Genomic DNA, 18406 nt, shown 5'->3' with positions numbered 1-18406 from the left:
AGAGAAAAGTTGCCGTAGATAGTGGAGAAAACACTGCCACACATTGTTTGTGGTGATGTTGAGAGCTAAACCATTTTGGAAGGCAATCTTAACAATAGCTATTAAAGGTAAAAATGTAATATCCTTAACCCAGGAATTCCACACCTGATAATCTACCCCAGAAAAATACAAGTACCAACACACAAGGACCTATGTGCATGATGCTTATTGCAGCTTCACTCTGAGAGGGCGAGAAATGAATGTGAAGCACGTGTGCCCTGGCATAGGACTGCCTGAGGAACAGCAGAATACACATTGATGAGAGGGAAATGGGGCTCTGCCAGGGGCCCCACAGGGACTGCACAAGCTGTTGCCGAGAGAAAAGCAAGAGGCAGGAAAACAGAATGCTAGTTCTGTAAAACAAATAATGACAAAGTCATCACATGTCTGTGTACATATGTATGGATACACATGTGTATGTTTAAGGTTTTATTAAAAGTCTGGAGGTAAATATATTCCTGTGTATGTGTATTTTTTTTTTTTACATTACTAACTCCACATTTTATTTGGATTTCAGTAGTTTTCTTTTTCTTTTCTGTTCCAGGATCCCGTCAAGGCACCACATTGGGTTAAGTCCCAGTCAGTCTCCTTCAGGCTCCTAGGCTGTGACAGTTGGTCAGGTGTTCCTTGTTTCTGATGACCTTGACATTTGGAGGAATACTGCTCAGGTGTATTGTAGACTGTCTCTCAGTTTGAATTTGGTTGACTGGGGCAGTGAATTTGGGAGAAGAAACCGCAGAGATGAAGTGCCATCTCAACTCACATATCAAGGGCATAGGATATCCACTAGATCATCATGGGTGATGTTAACCTTCACCACCTGGCTGAGGTCGTGTAACCAGGGCTCCTGCTGGGAAGTTCCCTTTTTACTTCCTTTCCATTCTTCCGCAGGGTAGTCTTTGGAAAGAAGTCACTATCACACTCACACTTAAGGGGTGTTCTGCTATAAACATCTTCATGTAGGTTTTTGTGCAAACATAAGTTTTCAAATAATCTATGTAAATATCTAGAAGAGCCTCAGTGGTGAGTCTGTGTTTAGTTTTATAACAAACCTCTATCTTCCACAGAGGCTGGGCTGTTCTGTGTTGCTGCCAGCAGTGGGTGAGGGCTTCTGTTGTTCCTCATCCTGGTCAGCACTGGGCTTCCCAGTTTGGGGATTTCCACAATGGAATCCCAGTGGTTTCCTAATGACACAGGATATGGGGCACCTTTTTATGTGCTTATTTGTCATCCACGTTCTTTGGTGAAGTGTCTGTCAAACTTGTGTATGTGTATTTTTAGGTGCACATTTAAATAATTCACATACTCAATTCATATGTTTAAATAATTTAGATACTTCATCTAAATATAGATTCAGGTCAATGTTGATATATATTATTAAGACTTCTTAAAATTAAAAATCATAAAATAAGCCTAATTTTATTTTTGTAAAAAAATAGTATTTTATAAATACATGCGCTTAGCAAAAAATCTGGAAAGATATACACCAAAATGTTACCCACAGTCAATTCTGCATGGTGGAATAACAGGTGACTTTCATTAGATTTTTTACATTTCTTTTCTGTACTTACAGAACTGTTCTATAATGAGAAATTAGTAATAAATCATCTTTAATTCAAAAACATACAGCCATTTAAAAAGCTAATTGCTTTACGTGTTATTAAAGCTGCATAAATTCAAGGACATTTATAACTTTTTCTATCAGAGTTGGTCTTGAATAACAACAAGAAATGGAGGTGGTCATCACAGCATCAGTTATTTCAACTCATTTTTGGAAATCGTCCAGTACAAATTAAAAACAAAGAGGAGTGGGAACAGGGTGTCCCTTTTCCCCTTAGCCCTAGAGCACATGACTCTCTGGACCAGAAGAACCCCCTCACCTATTTAACACAGTTGGGACAACAGGTTTTCTTCCTCCACTAGATCCCCAAAACATAGTAGGTGCTAAATAAATATCTGAGTGAGTAAACAGGATAAAACACAACCCATCAGTATCGGGTCCCCATTTAGAAACGGAAAATGTACAGGCAAACACGTCTAGGCAAAACTTGAGTTCCAAGGCGTGGAAACCAGCCTCTAACAAGGAGGCTAACTTACCGGACGCTTGGCTGAAAGTCTTCCAGTCACAGTTCCAGTCTGATTCCACGTAGAGGAGACACAGCCCTTGATCGGTTGAAGAGAACAGGTTAAGCTCTGACGATGCAACAAGAAATCAAGCACATGCTGGGCCCCTTGGCCTCCTGGCCTACAGCACACAAGGTCACTGCTCCCCTCCAGGGGTCCATGAGCTGATGGCTCTAAACTCAGACCCAGAAATGTCTCTGTGTGTTAGAAAACTCCCGACGTGTGATCAGGGTGGGCAGCGAGGGAGGTTTCTCCCCCAACCCAGGCAGAGGCTGCAGTAGGACTTGTAGGTCCTTGTGTCACTTAAGCCAGCCTGTGCCTGCGGAGGGGGCTGGTGAGCAGTGGGGAACTCGGCAGGAACTGAGGTGGGACCGAGCATCCACGGGGTGTCACTAGCTGTGTGGTGTCAGACAAGCCGCAGAACCCCTCTGACGGCCGGCTGCTCCTGTAAAAACTACAGCACCATCACCTCCCTCACACGACTGCAGGGAGAGATGAACTGACAGGAGGAACGGTGGCCAGCAGCTTCCAGATGCACACAGGGGCTGACACTCTGTGTGACGTCACTTTATGCCACAAAGAGACCTGACCAGTAACAAAGTCGTGGTTTACAGTGTTAAGGATATTAGATTATTTAATCATTAATGAAAATCTAGAGAAATTCTCCGTGTATCTGAACTCAGGTGTAAACCATCTTCTAATCACAACCTTTGTTCAGGTCCACTTACCTTATTCATGCACGCTAGCACTCCGTCCACAAAGGCTGACTTGATCTTGTGAACCTAGATTACAAAGACAAAAATGACCACTTTGTTTGTTTAATTATTTAAATAAGAACAAGTGTCAAAGCAGAGTTTCAAAGAGAGCTGGACACTGGCTGCTGCTGTCAGGAGACACCAGGAGGCCCTGAAATGGCCACATGTGTACCTGGAGTTAAATAACAAGGACCCACAGAAAAAGATGTCTTCCTGCCCTTTATAAAATACATCTTTTATTCTGCAAAATTCTTTTTGCAGAAAAGCTGCAAAGATAAATGGTGAGTTCCAGAGTTCCCAGTGTCCCTGCTCCTCCTTCAAGGAGAACGGGTCATTTGCTACCATTGTGCTAATAGCTGCCAAATCCTAACAAAGACAGCAGGCCACAAGTTCAGTGAACAAGACACTGATGGTGTGAGCAATGGCACAAGTTATAAAAGTGGTCCACCAGCAAGAGAGAATTAAGGCATGGAGATGACAGAAAACATGAGGGGCCAGGAGAGGGGGGCATGCCAGCAAGTCAGTGCATGTTAATGCGAGATGCTGACACCCTGCTGGGGAGCAATGCCACCAGCCTAGAGATGGGACAAGGGCCCTTGTGAGAGGCCTCTGAACTCAGCCCCGAGAGACGTCACTCACACTGAGTAATGACACACCAAGTATTTCCTTCCAAGTTTGCATTAGCCCTCTTCTACTTAGGACACCTTTGATTCACAGCCTGAGCAGGGCTGACTGTAGACCTGGATGGAATCACATCAGGGTGTGAGGCTGATACATGGCCTGCTCGGGCCATATTCCCTTCTGGACACGGTCAGGGCTGCTTCAGGGGTTATGGGTTTCTGTTAACAGAGATGCTGCCATGTAGCTCCCCTTCAACACCAACTCACTAAAAATTAAAATTAAAATTAAAATTAACCTACCTGCCGATATTCCAAAATTATCCTGGGTAGTGGATGAAGGTCTTGGAGGGCATTTAACTAAAAATGAGAGTATCCCAATATAATTCATCTTCATTTAATTTTAACATTTCAAACACTCATTTCAGTCCTAACAATAAATGGTCTATATTGAGCATATGTTCCAAAATGAAAAGTCAACAAACCCAGTTTATTGAATGTCTTAATCTTGATCCCTTACAAAATCATTGTTGTGCATAGGAGAGCTAAAAGCATTTCACACAAGTGTGGAAATAAGATTCTTCTTGAGATTTAAATTGGTGAAATCCAAATCCAGGTCATGTAAAACACCACACAGTAGAGTAACATAAGAGAATGCTGACAGATGTGTAACTCAATGGTTTAGAAACACGCAACATATTACAGTTATCTGGGCATAATGTTCAGGGAGGTAATACTGGAATATAATTGTAGGTTTTAAATTTTAGAAAGTCAGGCTGTTACATCTGACAATACAAGACGGTAACATGGTTTGTTACATTATCACGAAATGGACACACCTGGTGCTGCCTGCCACCAGATGGGACATTCCAGGTCCCCGGCAGGCCCCTGACCACTACCCTGACCCCTGCCACAGGCCACCCCTTCTAGTTTCTGAACACCATATCAGTGAAATAGGACAGGTGCTCTTTGTGTGTCGCTTCTTTTATTCAACATAATGGATTTAGGATCCATACATGTTGCAAGAAGCAGCCTTTCATTTCCTTGTGCTGTACCCCATTGCTTGAAGGTAGAGTGTTACCCATCCTACTTCTGGCACTGCAATGGTGGCTTCCGCTCTAGGGCCATTGTGAACAGTGCTGTGGTGAACACGCTGGTATGCAGATTGGTTAACACAAGTCCACGCATTAACGTGTGTCCTGTTGAATATATACATTAAGTGAAGTCGCTGGGTCAGCTGCAGTGACACAACATCAAGTGGTCCTGCCAAGTGAATGTGCCCCGTGACACCCACAGCACCATGGGCAGCCCACCCGCCCCACCCCTCTGCCAGCGCCCATCACCCGAGGCCATCTCCACCGTTCTGCTCCAGGCCAAGGGCCATCTCAGCACAGTTCCTACGTCTGTTTTCCCCGTGACTAATGAGGCTGGACAGTATTCATGTATTTATTAACTAAATGTAATTTTCTTTAATTAAACCCTGTTTATGTCTTTTGCCCATTTAAAAACTTGGTTTGTGTGTCTTTTTTTTCTTGATTTGTAGGAATTCATTATTATGGACAGGTTTTCTTTAGCCAATTACATGTGCTGGCTTCTACCTGCTGGTGACTTGCTTTTTATTTGCTTTTTATATTGCTTAATCTCTTCACAAACCGAGATTCTTTTTTTTTGAAAAAGAGTAAAATTTTTATTTAAAGTTACTTATGGAGAGTGTGGGCGACCTCAGAGAGAGGAGCGCCCACAAACAGAAATTCTTAACTTTACTGTTGTCCAATTTACCAGCCTTTTCCTTTATGGTTGAGGCATTGTGTATGCTGTTTAATGCTGACTGACCACAAAGTCTGGAAGATAATCTCTTATGGTAACCTCTATAATCTTTATTGCTTTGCTTTTCATATTTAGATACAATTCACTTGATATTTAATTTTGTGTATGGTGTAAAATAGGGGTCAAGATGCACGAGCCCCTTATCATTTATGTACAGAGACCTCCTTACTCACTGCTTACTCAGGAGAGCACCACCCTTCCGAGATGTCCTTTACACACACGTGTGGGTGGTGTGTGGGCTCCTGCCCCAGCCCACTGCCTGTCTGTGGACTAGTGCTGCGCTGCACCACTCATTCCTAGTGTCTCTTATTGCTTCAGGACTAGTCCTGGTGCCCAACAGTCCTTCCCAAGATTCTATGAGCTGTTTTCATTTTTTGCATTTCCATGTAAATTTGGGAATCAGCTTGCCAATGTTAAAAAAACAAACACCTGCTGGGCTTTTAATTAAGATCATTTTGAATCTGTATATCAACTTTGGGGAGAACTGATGATGTAACTTTAATGTAATAGTGCAGAGCACAGAATTCTATCATTCTCTGACTAGAGTGAGGACAGAGTCTTGGCCAGCCATGGAGATGTAAACAGGACAGCCATACGGCTGGTGTCCTCAAAGGCAGGCACTGCCAGGCCAGGGTGGGGGTTGGGGGTCCAGACTCAGTATAATCCAGAATTGCAGTTCTCTTGGAAAAGCCATCTCTAAGGGATGAGAGTGCATGGGAACCTTTAGCCAAACAAACTGCTCAAGATCAGTGGCTCCTTACCCTGACCTTACTCACAAAGTGACTTTCCGACCATGGTCTCCCTGCATATCTCCACTTGAGCCACCTAAGAGCACTTGAAAGAATTAAGTATTTGATCTCATAAAACACCAAACAAAGCGCTACCAGCACTGATGCACTGTTAGTGATCAAAGGCAGAGTCGTGGCTGCTGGCCACTCAAGCACTTTGTCAACACTCCCTGCTCTGGGTCCTGACACCACTTCCTTCCCATCCCCCTTCACTCTGTGGCCTCTTGTTGGCACCTCTCTTTGACCTCTAAATGGCGGTTTCTCAGAGTACATTTCTGTGATTATAAATATTGGCTGCTTTATTGGAATCAGTTGGGGAGCTTAAAAACATGCATGTGACTGGACTGCCCACCCACAGACTCTGATTCTGTGGCTCAGTCGTGGGCCTGGGGATGAGGGTTTTTCCAAAGCTCCTGCTAGGGCAGAGGACCACCATCCCAGGGTGACTTAAAAATCGGCTGGCCACGTCCAAGTGTACATCTCCAGCACAAGACTTCTCCTCACAGACCCAAATGCTCATGTGTTAACGTCTGGTGAACACTTCTGTCCCGATATGTCCAGGATTGAAAGCTTAACCCCCACCCAATAAGCTGTAACTCCCCCAGCTTCTGAGTAGCAGCCATCTCCATTTGCTCAGTGCACAACTAAGACAACTAGGAATCACCCTGAATCCCTGACTTATGTTCTCACTCGCATGAACTCACACGGAAGTCCCTTTCTGTTCTAAAAATCCGTCTGCTTTGCTCCATCTTCATCGCCGTCCCTTGGACTAAAAATTGCTGGGACGTGGCCCCCACACCACAACAGCCTATTAACTAGACCCCTCAATTCTCCAACCAGCTACAACGGCAGTCTTTTTATAACACAGCTAACACCTGTTAGAATGGCCAAAACCCAAAGCAGCACCAAACGCTGGCAAGATATGGAGCAACAGGAGCTCTCACTCACTACTGGTGGGAATGCAGAATGGTGCAGCCACGTGGGAAGGCAATTTGGCAGTTTCCTAAAAAAATCAACACACTCTTAGCATTCAAACCAACAATCCTGCTCCTTGGTATTGTTGAAAACTTACATCCACACAAAAACCTGCACACGTTTGGAGAAGCTGGGGTTCATATGGCCAGGATCCTCACTGAACTTAAACCACCTGATGATGTAACTGGCCTGTTGCTAGGCTACCTCTCCCACACCTTTAGGCAATAAGCTATTATTGCGTTATATAGAGAGACAGGCCCAGTGCTCTGGGTGGAGGCAGAGACGCTGGTGCTCGACCTACCGCGGGGAGAACAAGTTGGGTAATAAACCCTTTCACCCCAAGAATGTTCTACTGTCATTTCTTTGGTCACACTGAATCCATAGCAAACTTGCCTAGGGATAAAACCCATTGGCAAGACAACATGGATGTTTACAGCAGCTTTATTCACAAGTGCCCAAACTAGGAAGGAGCCAAGGTGTCCTTCAGCAAGTGATGAGTAAATAGACTGTGGGCCATCCAGGCAATGGAATATTCAGCCCTAAAAAGCAATGGGCAATCAAACCAGGAAAAGACATGGAGGAATCTTAAATGCATATCACTAAGGGGAAGAAGGGAACCTGAGAAGCCTCCAAGCCGTATGACCCCAACAATATGACGTTCTGGAAATGGTAGGACTGCAGAGACAGTGGAAGGATCAGGGGCTGCCAGGGGCTGGGGTGGGGCGGGGTGGACAGGTGGAGCCCAGAGCCTTTCCAGGACATAGAAGCTACTCGTGTGATGCTGTAATGGCGGATATGTGTTGCTATGCATTTGTCCAAACTGGAGGTCCATCACTAGTAAAAAATGTCCCCTCTGAGGCAGGGGGGAATATAGATCTGGGGGAGGCTATCTGAGGAAGGTATGTTAGACTTGTGTGTCCCTTTTGCTCAATTTTTCTGAGAACCCAAAACTACTCTAAAAAATGAAGTCTAATAAAGCCCTATCTAGATCATAGTTGCACCCTTCCTTGAACTGTTCCAGGCTGCCCATTTCACCTGAAGTCTACATCCCGCTTCAAGGGGAAGGCAACAGGGAAGGTGGAGGGAAGTAGACAGATGGAGTGTCGATTCTAAACTGACAACTATGCACATGCTCTGCTTAGTAAGAGTTGATCTTTAAATGCACAGAATAGTATGACTTGCTCAGCTAACTCAGAGAGTCGGGCTAACAGGATTTGTGTCAACCACGTCTCTGTGGAAAGCACATCAATGTCAGAAGAGGGCTGTGCTCCCTCTCTCAAGCTCTAGGTTGTCGGGAAGAACTAAGGAACAGCAGAGAGAAGGGCATGCTGCCCACTAGGCAGGATGGAAACTAAATCAGCAGCCACTCTCAGCCAAGGGGCAGCTGGAAGGGAAACCTGGCTTTCCCAGCTACCGTCCCTGCAGGAAGTTCAGGGCATACTGCCTGAATCTGCCATGAGGGTGTTGAAATCCATGCCAGTCTCTCCAGCAAGATGGGTCCTGTTCTCTGCCGTCCTAGTGCTCCATGAACAAACAACAGACACCTATATAGTTGAGCCTCACCACATGCTAGTTCTAAGCTGTTTGGTTCTTGAGATGCAGTGAGCAAGTCAGATGGTCTTTGATCTGTGCAACCTACATCCTAGTCAACTGAGCAAATGAGTAACTGAGGTAACTTCAGGTAATGGTGAGGTGTGTGCATAAATCAAACCAAGGTGAAGAAATAGTGACAGGAGGCCTTACTCACGTGAACAAAGGAGATCTTTGTGAAAGCAATATGTGAGCTGTCAATCAGAAGGCAATCATGAAAAATATTTAGGAAGTCCCCCAGTGGAGTCTGGAGCTGATGCAGAAACCCATGAGGCAGCAGCATGCTCAGTGGGGGGCTGTGGGTGTAAAGGCCAAAGAAAGGCAGAGAAAACAGGCCTGGGGACGTGCTGGAGAGGATTTCATTCTAAGTGTACAGGATGCCACTGGAAATTCAAGTCGGTAGTAATATGATTTTTCTCATGTTTTAAAAGATTGCTGCCTGAGCAGACTCAGAGACTCCAAGAATGAACTAATGGTTACCAAAGGGGAGGGGTGAGGGGGTGGGTGGGGAGGGAGGGAGAAGGGGATTGAGGGGTACTATGTTTAGTACGCATGGTGTGGGGATCACAGGGAGAACAGTGTAGCACAGAGAAGGCACACAGTGGATCTGTGGCAACTTGCTGCACTGATGGACAGTGACTGCATTGGGTACGGGTGGGGACTTGATAATGTGGGTGAATGTAGTAAGCACCTTGTTTTTTCATGTGAAACCTTCATAAGAGTGTATATCAATCATACCTTAATAAAAAATCAAAAAAAAAAAAAAGATCGCTGCCTGGATCTGAAGAGGACATAGCCAGGACAAGAGCATAAGCCAGGAGACTTCTCAGGGCGCTGGAGGGGCCTCAGAGGGAAGAGGCGGAGGTGTAGACGCGAAGGAGGGAAGTCGGCAAACTCAAGACTTATTTTTGTAGGGAAATTGTAGGATTTGCTGTGGGGTGAGGTTGAAAGTAAATCAAAGATGGCTCATAGGTGTCCAAATGAAGCAGCTAATAATAACAGCCAATACTTAACTGACTTTCGAGCTCATTTGTCAGGCACGGGCCTCAAAACCACGCATACACACTCACACACACTTGTTGAATCCTCACAAGACTCCAGAAGACATTCTATTACTTTCCACAGATCAGGAAACAGAGGCACAGGTCAGCCAGGTGACGTGGCCCAAGCCCGAAACTGCTACCTCGCTCCACCCACCGCCAGCTCCCCTTCTACAGCAGAACAGGCGTAAGGCGGGGAGGCCGGGGGCGAGGTGAGTCACCTCCTTGCGGCAGAACACCGCTCCACAGGTGCCCACACTCACTCGGAACGGAGGACCAGGCATGCGGACAGTCAGCAAGCGAGGGCCGGCTGGGCAGACAGTGTGGCGCTGGAGAGGCAGAATGCACAGAGCAGGAGTCCACAGGACACCCCTCTGCTGCCAAGCCAGACACTGGACACGACTCAGAAGGCCACCCAGGGCCTGCACAGCCTCACACCACAGGGACCTGGACCCATTTACTTCCTGACCTCCATTCTGTATGCTTCCCAGGACATTACTGACTGGATTCTGAACGTCTAGTTATACTCTGCCATTCTAACAGAGTACAACTTCACTACAACCCTGTCTTTTAAAAAATGCACTCCTCTCAAGGGAAGGGTAGCTAAAATTTTCTGAAATAAATTTTGGGAAGGAAAAGACTGCTGACCTTTCCCACCCCAGCCCCTGGCAGGGGCATATAACAAAGAGATTATGGCTGGATTGGCCAGAATTTGGTTTTCAGAATGAAATTCCACCCAACTGTCCTTTGCAGGAAATCAAGCCAATTGTTGGATTTTTCTGGAAAACTGTCCTGTCTACCTCTTTTTCCTTGGCTCATAGGTAGGAAGGCAGCTGTAAAAAGGAACTGGTTGAGTCCAGCTGCTCTAGGGTGCCTGCTGCCAGCCTGTTCCCCGCAGGAAGCACTGGGTCTAGAGTCCACTCACACGCAGAGTTGACACGCTACCGCTTCAAAAAGAGCGGGACTTCGAACCTTACCACAGATTCTGATGTGGATGGGTAGCTTCGCAGCCCCGGTTTGGGAAGAGTCTCCCTCGGACACAGCAGGTGCAGCTTTAGCTTCCCAAAAAGGACCTTCAACAAGAGCGATTCCACAGGATGAGAGGGTCCCAGATTTGAGAGAAAGTGAACGTCACTACAGCAGAGCTAAAGACACCAGCTAGAGAAGACAGACCCGATCACATTACACAGTGATCGGATTCTGACTTAGTACTTCTCTCTCATTTAGAGCTTTTAAGTGTTGAATCTCAATGTGCAACATGAGCAACTTACATACTATTCAGATGATTAAAATAAAATAATATTTATAAATTTGCATTAAATCTCCCTTTGACCCCAAATAAGAAATACATTTTATAGAAGTGCTAAGCCAGCCTTACCTCCTGGAGCCTATTACTACTGGTTATAAGAAACTGTTCCCCTGCGACAAAGTGGGCTTCGTGCTCCAGTTCCTTGAGGCGAGACTATGAATGTGATAGACAATTTCGTGAATAGTTTTCTCAATTTTAGGTGATTTAATTTGTTTATCAAACAATTCCTGACAAAAGCTCTAATAATAATAAACAGTAACCTACAATTTACCAAAATAGAATTTTAAAAATTCATATTTTAACTCATGGCGGAAACTCAGGCTCTGGAATCGCCGCCCCAGCCGCAAGAAGCAGAACCGAAGGCAGCGAGAACAGTGAACAGGACTCCAAAACGAGGGGGGCATGGGTGACTCCAGCAACACTGCCTCGGAAAGGGGTCCGGCCTCACAGCCCGACTTCAGAACATCTCAAGCACCCTGAGGCAGAAGAATGAGGGCCAAAGCATTCTGGGAAACCCCAGTGGGGACGATGTTGGGCTTTCCCTCCTGACAGACAATAGTGGCAGGGGAAGCAGCGGCAGGGCCTCAACAGCCGCAGCGAACCCAAACTGGGCCTCGGGGTCTGTGGGCTGGGAGGCAAGGATGGCCCAGGTGAAAAGACCGAACATGCCTTGAGCAACAGCTGCCAAACACAGCGCTGAGCGGCGCAGAGCAGTAGGATGTCCTGGCTTATCAGCCCCGTGCCCCCTCATCATTCTGGTCAGGAGAAAGGTAGAAGGCCAGGGCTTTAACAAAATAATCACAAAGGAAAGAGAGAAGAGTGTGAATCAATCAACCCTGTGAAACAGCATCTGCATTCTGCTGTTCATCAGACGATAACTACCTTCAGGCTGGAATTCTGAAAGTTTACAGATCAGGTCAGAGAAACTAGGAGCGGGACAAGAATACATAAAAACAGTGTCTAGGCAAAAAGAGCCACCAGGAACAGTACCTGGGTTAAAGTGTGTGGAATTCTGCAGCCAAGAGCTGGGAGGGGGAAAAGCACCAGGGCACTAATAGGCTGGCGCTGGGTCTGCTCAGGAAAGCATCAGACCTCAGGAAACAAGTTCAGCAACAAGCTACTCGGTCTCAAAGAATTAAGAGAAAACATGAGCTTCAGTTAAAATGGCACAGCAAATCTGCAAATTACTGCATACCCTGAGCTTAAGCACACAATAGTAATGGGTAAATATGAACAAAAAAAACAAAAAAGACCGTTTCAAACAAGCAAAGCACACACATCTCTTCTAAGCAGAAATATGAGAACTATGAAGCAGTGGGCAGAGCTGAGGCCAAGGCCAGAGGGGTGCCAGGGCCAGCAGCCGGGCCAGCAGCCACTAAGCATGTGCCCTTCTGCAGGAAGTGGGGCCAGGCTGCACTGGCTGGTCATTGCCACGTAACAAACCCACAAGCAGCTAGCATATTCACGTTCTGTGGATCAGAAATTTGGTAATGTTCAGCAAGGGGCTCGTGCTGGCCTTGTGGCCTCATGGATACAGATTTGCACATCTTCCATTAGATTTAGTTAAAATATCCAGACTATTTAAAAAACAGTGCTTTTTCTTTTAGTAGGCATTCTCTATGCAGTCTGCATATGAATGCTTTGTCATATGCCTTGAAAATACAATCAAACTCCCACCAGGGTTTTTAAAATGCAGACAGTAGCATTTTGTATTGAAATGCAAAGAACCTAGACTAGTCAATACCACACAGGAAACAAGGTGGAAGATATACAGTAGGGCATCAAGACGTATTCTAAGGGTACTATCACTAAGCCAGGGCAGGGGGTATGAGCACAAGGACAGACAGACAGACCAGCGAGACAGAATGGAGCCCGGAAGACTCCACTTGTACAGTGTTAAATCCCTCACAGACAGAGATCAGACTGAAAAATGCCCTGAGCAGACAGAACCGGTTTAGTCATTTAAACAAAACTTATTTTGCTTATTTTGAAAGACAAGTGAGGCTTGTATGACAAAGCACTCATATGCACACTACATAGAGAATGCCTGTTTTTAAAAAAGCACAGTTTTTAAAATAGTTTGAATATTTTAACTAAATCTAATGGAAGATGTGCAAATCTGTATCCATGAGGCCACAAGGCCAGCACAAGCCCCTTACTGGGTCACTTGCTTATGCTTCTGAAAATCATAAGCGAAATTTAAACTGTTCCCCAAACTGCTACCCACTAACAGGTACCCACCAACCAATTCTCTTTCATTTAAGAAAATACTAATACTGTACCACTCACTGTGAAGAGTAAGTAGTCACTGCCTCCACACTACAGAAGCTGCTCTACTATAAAATAAACCTCTGAGCCTCCTTCCATGTTTTGGTTGGAATGCTCCCAGTTTGCAAACTGTCTGGCATGTGCATAATACACTTTTACTAACTACTACTGTATTGATTCATTGGTTTTCCTTTTTTTTCCCTGAAATTTTGATATTAGTGGCCTGACTTATCACATAGACACTACTGTGAGTGAGGAAGCAATGGCACCTTTAATAAATTAAAATGAAATAAGTGGAAATACATTTAGAAAAAGATCTTAACTGTACTTTATACCATATAGAAAAATTAATTTGAAATGGATGATAGGTTTAAAATAATACTGCTTATGGAAAAAACAAAGAATATCTTTACTGGAGGTAGACAAGGAGATCTTAGCACACAAAATTCTCAAAAACCTTTAAAATTATTCATCGGACTTCATTAAAGTGAAGAGAATCTGTTCATCAAAAGACACCACTATAAAGAGAGTGAAAAGACAAGCCATACACACAGACTGGGCCAGATAGTAAATATTTTCAGCTCTGTGGGCCACATATGGTCTCTGTCACATCTTTTCTACTTTAATTTGTTTGTTTGTTTGTGTTTTAAAAAATTATAACAACCATTATTCATTTGCAGGTCAGATGAAAATAGGCTACAGGATGGATCTGGCCCACAGACCATTGTTTGCCAGACCCTTTACTGCGAGAAAGTATTTTCAATATATATTACAAAGAATTTGAATACAGAATATATAAAGAACTACAAATCAATAAGAAGTCAGTTAACATAAATTTTAAAATGGGAGAAGACTTTGACAACTGGATGGCAAAAGAATATATCTAAAATACCATTAAGTATATGAAAATGTTCTCAATAGTATTACTTATCAGGGAAATGCAAATTAAATCCACAATGCGATACTACAGACCCACCAGAATGGCTAAAGGGAAAAAAGACTGACAGAACTGTGAAAACCACACATGCTGGTGAGGATGCGGAGAAATGGGAACCCTCGTGCACTGTTGGTGGGAATATAAAATGGGATAGCTGCTTCCAAGAATGAACTAGTGGTTACCAAAGGGGAGGGGTGTGGGAGGGTGGGTGGGGAGGGAGGGAGAAGGGGACTGAGGGGAACTATGTTTAGTACACATGGTGTAGGGGAATCACAGGGAGAACAGTGTAGCACAGAGAAGGGACATAGTGGATCTGTGGCATCTTACTACACTGATGAACAGTGACTGCATTGGGGTGTGGGTGGGGACTTGATAATATGGGTAAATGTAGTAACCACATTGTTTTTCATGAGAAACCTTCATAAGAGTGTATATCAATCATACCTTAATAATAAAAAAAATGGTATAGCTGCTGTAGAATAAGTATGGTGGTGCCTCAAAAAACTAAAACACAATTACCAAAAAATCTAGCATTCACTTCTGGGTATATACTGAAAAGAACTGAAAGCAGGATCTCAAAGATACTTATACACCCATTTTCACAGCAGCATTATTCACAAAAGCTAAAACATGGAAGCAACCCAAGTGGATTGCATCTATCAACAGATGAATAAATAAGCAAAAAGTGGTATACAGACACACACACACACACACACAATGGAGTATTATTCAGCCTCAAAGGAAGGACATTCTAATTGATGCTACAACATGGATGAACCTTGAGGATCTTATGCTGAGTGAAATAAGCCAGTCACAAAAAAGACAAATAGAGTATGATTCCACTTATATGAGGCACTTAGACTAGTGAAAAATCATACAGACAGAAACTAGAATGGTGGTTGCCAGGGGCTGGGGGGAAGGGAGAATGAGAAGTTACTGTTTATGGGGACAGAATTTCAGTTTTACAGTCATGAGGATGGAAGATGGTGATGGCTGAACAGCCATGTGAATGTATTTAGTATCACTGTACATTAAGAAATGTAGTTAGAAATGGCTTAGATGGTAAATTCTAAGTTGAATGTATTTTATCACAATAAATAAAAAGATTTGCATCATTCACTGTATGTAATTTATTTCTCAATTAAAAAGCACACAAAAGGAAAAATCGGTTCCAGGTAGATTATAAACCTAATGCAAAGGCTAATGAAAACAGCTTTTAAACATAACACAGAATATTTCATAAGCTTGAAGTAAGGAAAGACTTTTTAAACAGCATTCAAAATGCACTACCTATGAAGAACAAGTTGAATAAATTGTACTATATGAGAAATTAAGAACTTCTGTCATGAAAAGACCCCACTGGGAGAGTAAAAGGTAAGTAAGACAAGAGGTATGGGTTACAGGCTTGTGACCAGAACATATAAAGATATCCTGTGGGTAAGAGAAAGACAAAAACCCTCAATATAAAAATGGGTAAAAACTTGAGCAGATCCTTTATCAAAGAGAAACTTCTAATAACCAATGATAATGTGAAAAGCTGTTTAACCTCATTAGTAATCAGGAAAGCAGAAACCAAAATCCTGATGAGATATCATTATAACCTCACCCAAATGGCAGCTGGTCAGTCAGACGCACTCTTGCAGGTGAGGATGTGCAATGACAGGACCCAGATGGAATGCGATTTCGAAAGCAATTCAGTGTTATTTACTAAAGCTGAGCAATACCATCTCTGTGACCAGGGGCCCTACCCTGCCATGTATCCAAGAGTAACACATGCCCTCGGGCCCAAGAGACACGCTCACAGGGGCAGTGTGGTTTGTAATGGCTGCAAACTGGAAACAACCCAGATGCCTATCAATAGCTGATGGAGTAGCACAATGGAGGGCTGCAGCCCCGAGTGACAGTGGCATGGGGCGGGAGAGATGCAGAGGCCGGGTCAGAGGACAGCTGAGCTGAACTGCTTTGGCACTGAAGTGGGCAACCATATGCAACATTGCAATGACTACAGAATTCAGGATGAGGGTACTGTTCACAGCAGGCTGGGGGTTCTGACAGGGAGAAGGCGTGCAGGGCTTCTGGAGACCTAGGTGGTAGTTATATTGCAGTTTCCTTTAAAATAACTAGGTGGAACACTGTAAGGCATCTTTTCATGCATGTTTATGTATGTATCCCTCTGTATTTTTTATTTTTCAGAGTTAGAAAATTTTGTTTTTGCCTTTTAAAGAATCCAAGACACCCATGAGTCACCCTCACCAAACACCAGGGGTCAATGCCCTTGCAAGGAGAACCTAACTTCAGAGGGGGTCACTGAGGATCCATGAAGTCACACACAGGTCCACATGCAGGAGTGAGCAAACGTGGTGCTTGTTTAAACCCCCAGAGCCAGAGTAGAAGGAAGGCACCAGCATCAGTCTCGGGTAGAGGAGGAAGGGAAAAGTGAGGGGAGTTTCTCCAGAACTGTCAAGGGGAATGACTTACCAGGCAGGGCAGCACAAACAAGCACAGGAGGCCTGGCTAATAACATACCCCAAGAAGCGCTGATGTCCTCTCCATTTCTTCTTCATTCACCCGAATGTTGTGGCATTCCATCACTGTGATTCAAACATCAAAGAAGACAACATCTGCACTGCATCAGTCATTTCTGTGAACGGCTGAGCACAAAGAGGGGGCTCACTCCCTCACAAGGATGATGATGACAGCAACTGTGTGCCCACAGGACACACTGTTACTTAGGGTCAGCATTTGAGTCCAGCAGTGGTGGTAGTGGCAGTGGGGCCATGCTCGGCCAGCCACACTGGGGAGGGAGAGCCACCCAGCCCGCACGGCTGCAGAGTCCTGGGGAGGCTCTCCTCTCCTAGGTGCCCAGGACCTGACAGAGCAGGCCAGGAGGTAAAGGCAGTGGCTGGCAGCCGTACTCCCAGGGTTCTCATGAAGTGGGAGGCTAGAGGGCAGCACACCAGGGCCAGGGCCAGCCACACATGTGACACATATGACAGTAAAACATCCCCCAGGCCTCCTCCCCAGTCTCAGGAGCGTGGGAATCAGTCAGGCAGTCGACCCGTGGCCAGGGCATCTGGCAGAGCCAGTCAGCACAGAAGAGATCCCATGTGGCCAGATGTCAGAACCTCCTAGTCTTTCTAGGCCACAAGGTGATGCAGTCCACACCTCTTGTTACAGAAGGGGAAATAGAGGGCTTGCTGCCTCTTCAGGGCCCAGTGACAACCATCTGTCCCTAAGTAAGTTACGAGAGAAACAGTCATTCCCAACGATGTAAAGAATTCTCTAGGAAGATGACTGTGTCACCTTAATGGTTCCTTACCTGCCAAAATTGGTATCAGAGGAAGCTCCAAAGTACAAAATAGATGCCATAAGCCATAAGCCTGTTTCACAGGAAGAAAGGTATCAGTGTTGCTGTTAAATCACGGTTTCCACCTGCATTCTGCCGAAGAGCCTATCTGCCTTTGCTGATCCCGGCAATCCCAGAGCAGACCTACCTGGCTTCCGCCTGACAGCCAGTCCCTCCCGCCGCCCCTAACAGAACTCCTCTCCTTCATGCCCCCATTTTATCACTGAGACGGAGAGGCCGGTGGGACGAGCACCCCAGTCTTCTTTCATCATCCTCATGCTTGTGTGATTGAGGTATTAGTGGACTTTTACTCCTCCGTTTTAATTTCAGAATAGGTTTACTGGATTTCCAAAAATGTAACTAGTGTTTTACCCGGTTTTGCATCAACTTTATGTGTTACAGTGGGACAGTGAAGCCTCTGCGTGAGGTCCTCTCCTCCCAGGGCAGCAAACGCCTCTCCTGTGCTCAGTCACCTGCCACGCCCCCTGTCGGAGTTCCCATCTCACCCTTTCCTGCTGCCATCTGAGCGAGTCCCCGGCTGTGTGTGTTCTCCACTGTGCCCCATGTTCCTACCTGCCCCTCAGACCCACCAGGCCACATCGCTGGCCCCTTCTCTGGCCTTGGCCTGGTTTTGCCCGCTGGTGGGTGGGAGAAGAGGGAAGTGGGCTCCTTTTCTCCCACCTGAGCCTGCCCACCAGCCCACCGTGTACCTTGGCTGCAGTCTTCTGCCTGCAGCCATGGCTCTGGCACCCACCTAGCCAGCAGCCCCCGCAGGGCCACAGCTCTCCCAG

General features: G+C 45.3%; 1 protein-coding gene across 1 annotated transcript in view; it reads right to left on the bottom strand.

Moving 5' to 3' along the window:
- Window positions 1-18406, bottom strand: part of POLN (DNA polymerase nu) — a 161319-nt gene that overhangs the window by 92625 nt on the left and 50288 nt on the right. Inside the window, exons 8-14 of the mRNA XM_057502043.1 lie at window positions 17589-17649; window positions 16796-16860; window positions 11134-11217; window positions 10733-10828; window positions 3839-3895; window positions 2892-2945; window positions 2137-2202 (exon numbers count right to left, since the gene is read on the bottom strand). Of these exons, the coding sequence (XP_057358026.1) occupies window positions 2137-2202; window positions 2892-2945; window positions 3839-3895; window positions 10733-10828; window positions 11134-11217; window positions 16796-16860; window positions 17589-17649 (483 nt within the window). The remainder of the gene's footprint in view (window positions 1-2136; window positions 2203-2891; window positions 2946-3838; window positions 3896-10732; window positions 10829-11133; window positions 11218-16795; window positions 16861-17588; window positions 17650-18406) is intronic.

The sequence above is a fragment of the Manis pentadactyla genome, chromosome 5, assembly GCF_030020395.1.
Source record: "Manis pentadactyla isolate mManPen7 chromosome 5, mManPen7.hap1, whole genome shotgun sequence".
In the NCBI taxonomy this organism is placed as follows: domain Eukaryota; kingdom Metazoa; phylum Chordata; class Mammalia; order Pholidota; family Manidae; genus Manis; species Manis pentadactyla.
Note: the sequence above shows the minus strand (reverse complement) of the source record. Positions and strands in the feature narration are given on the sequence as shown.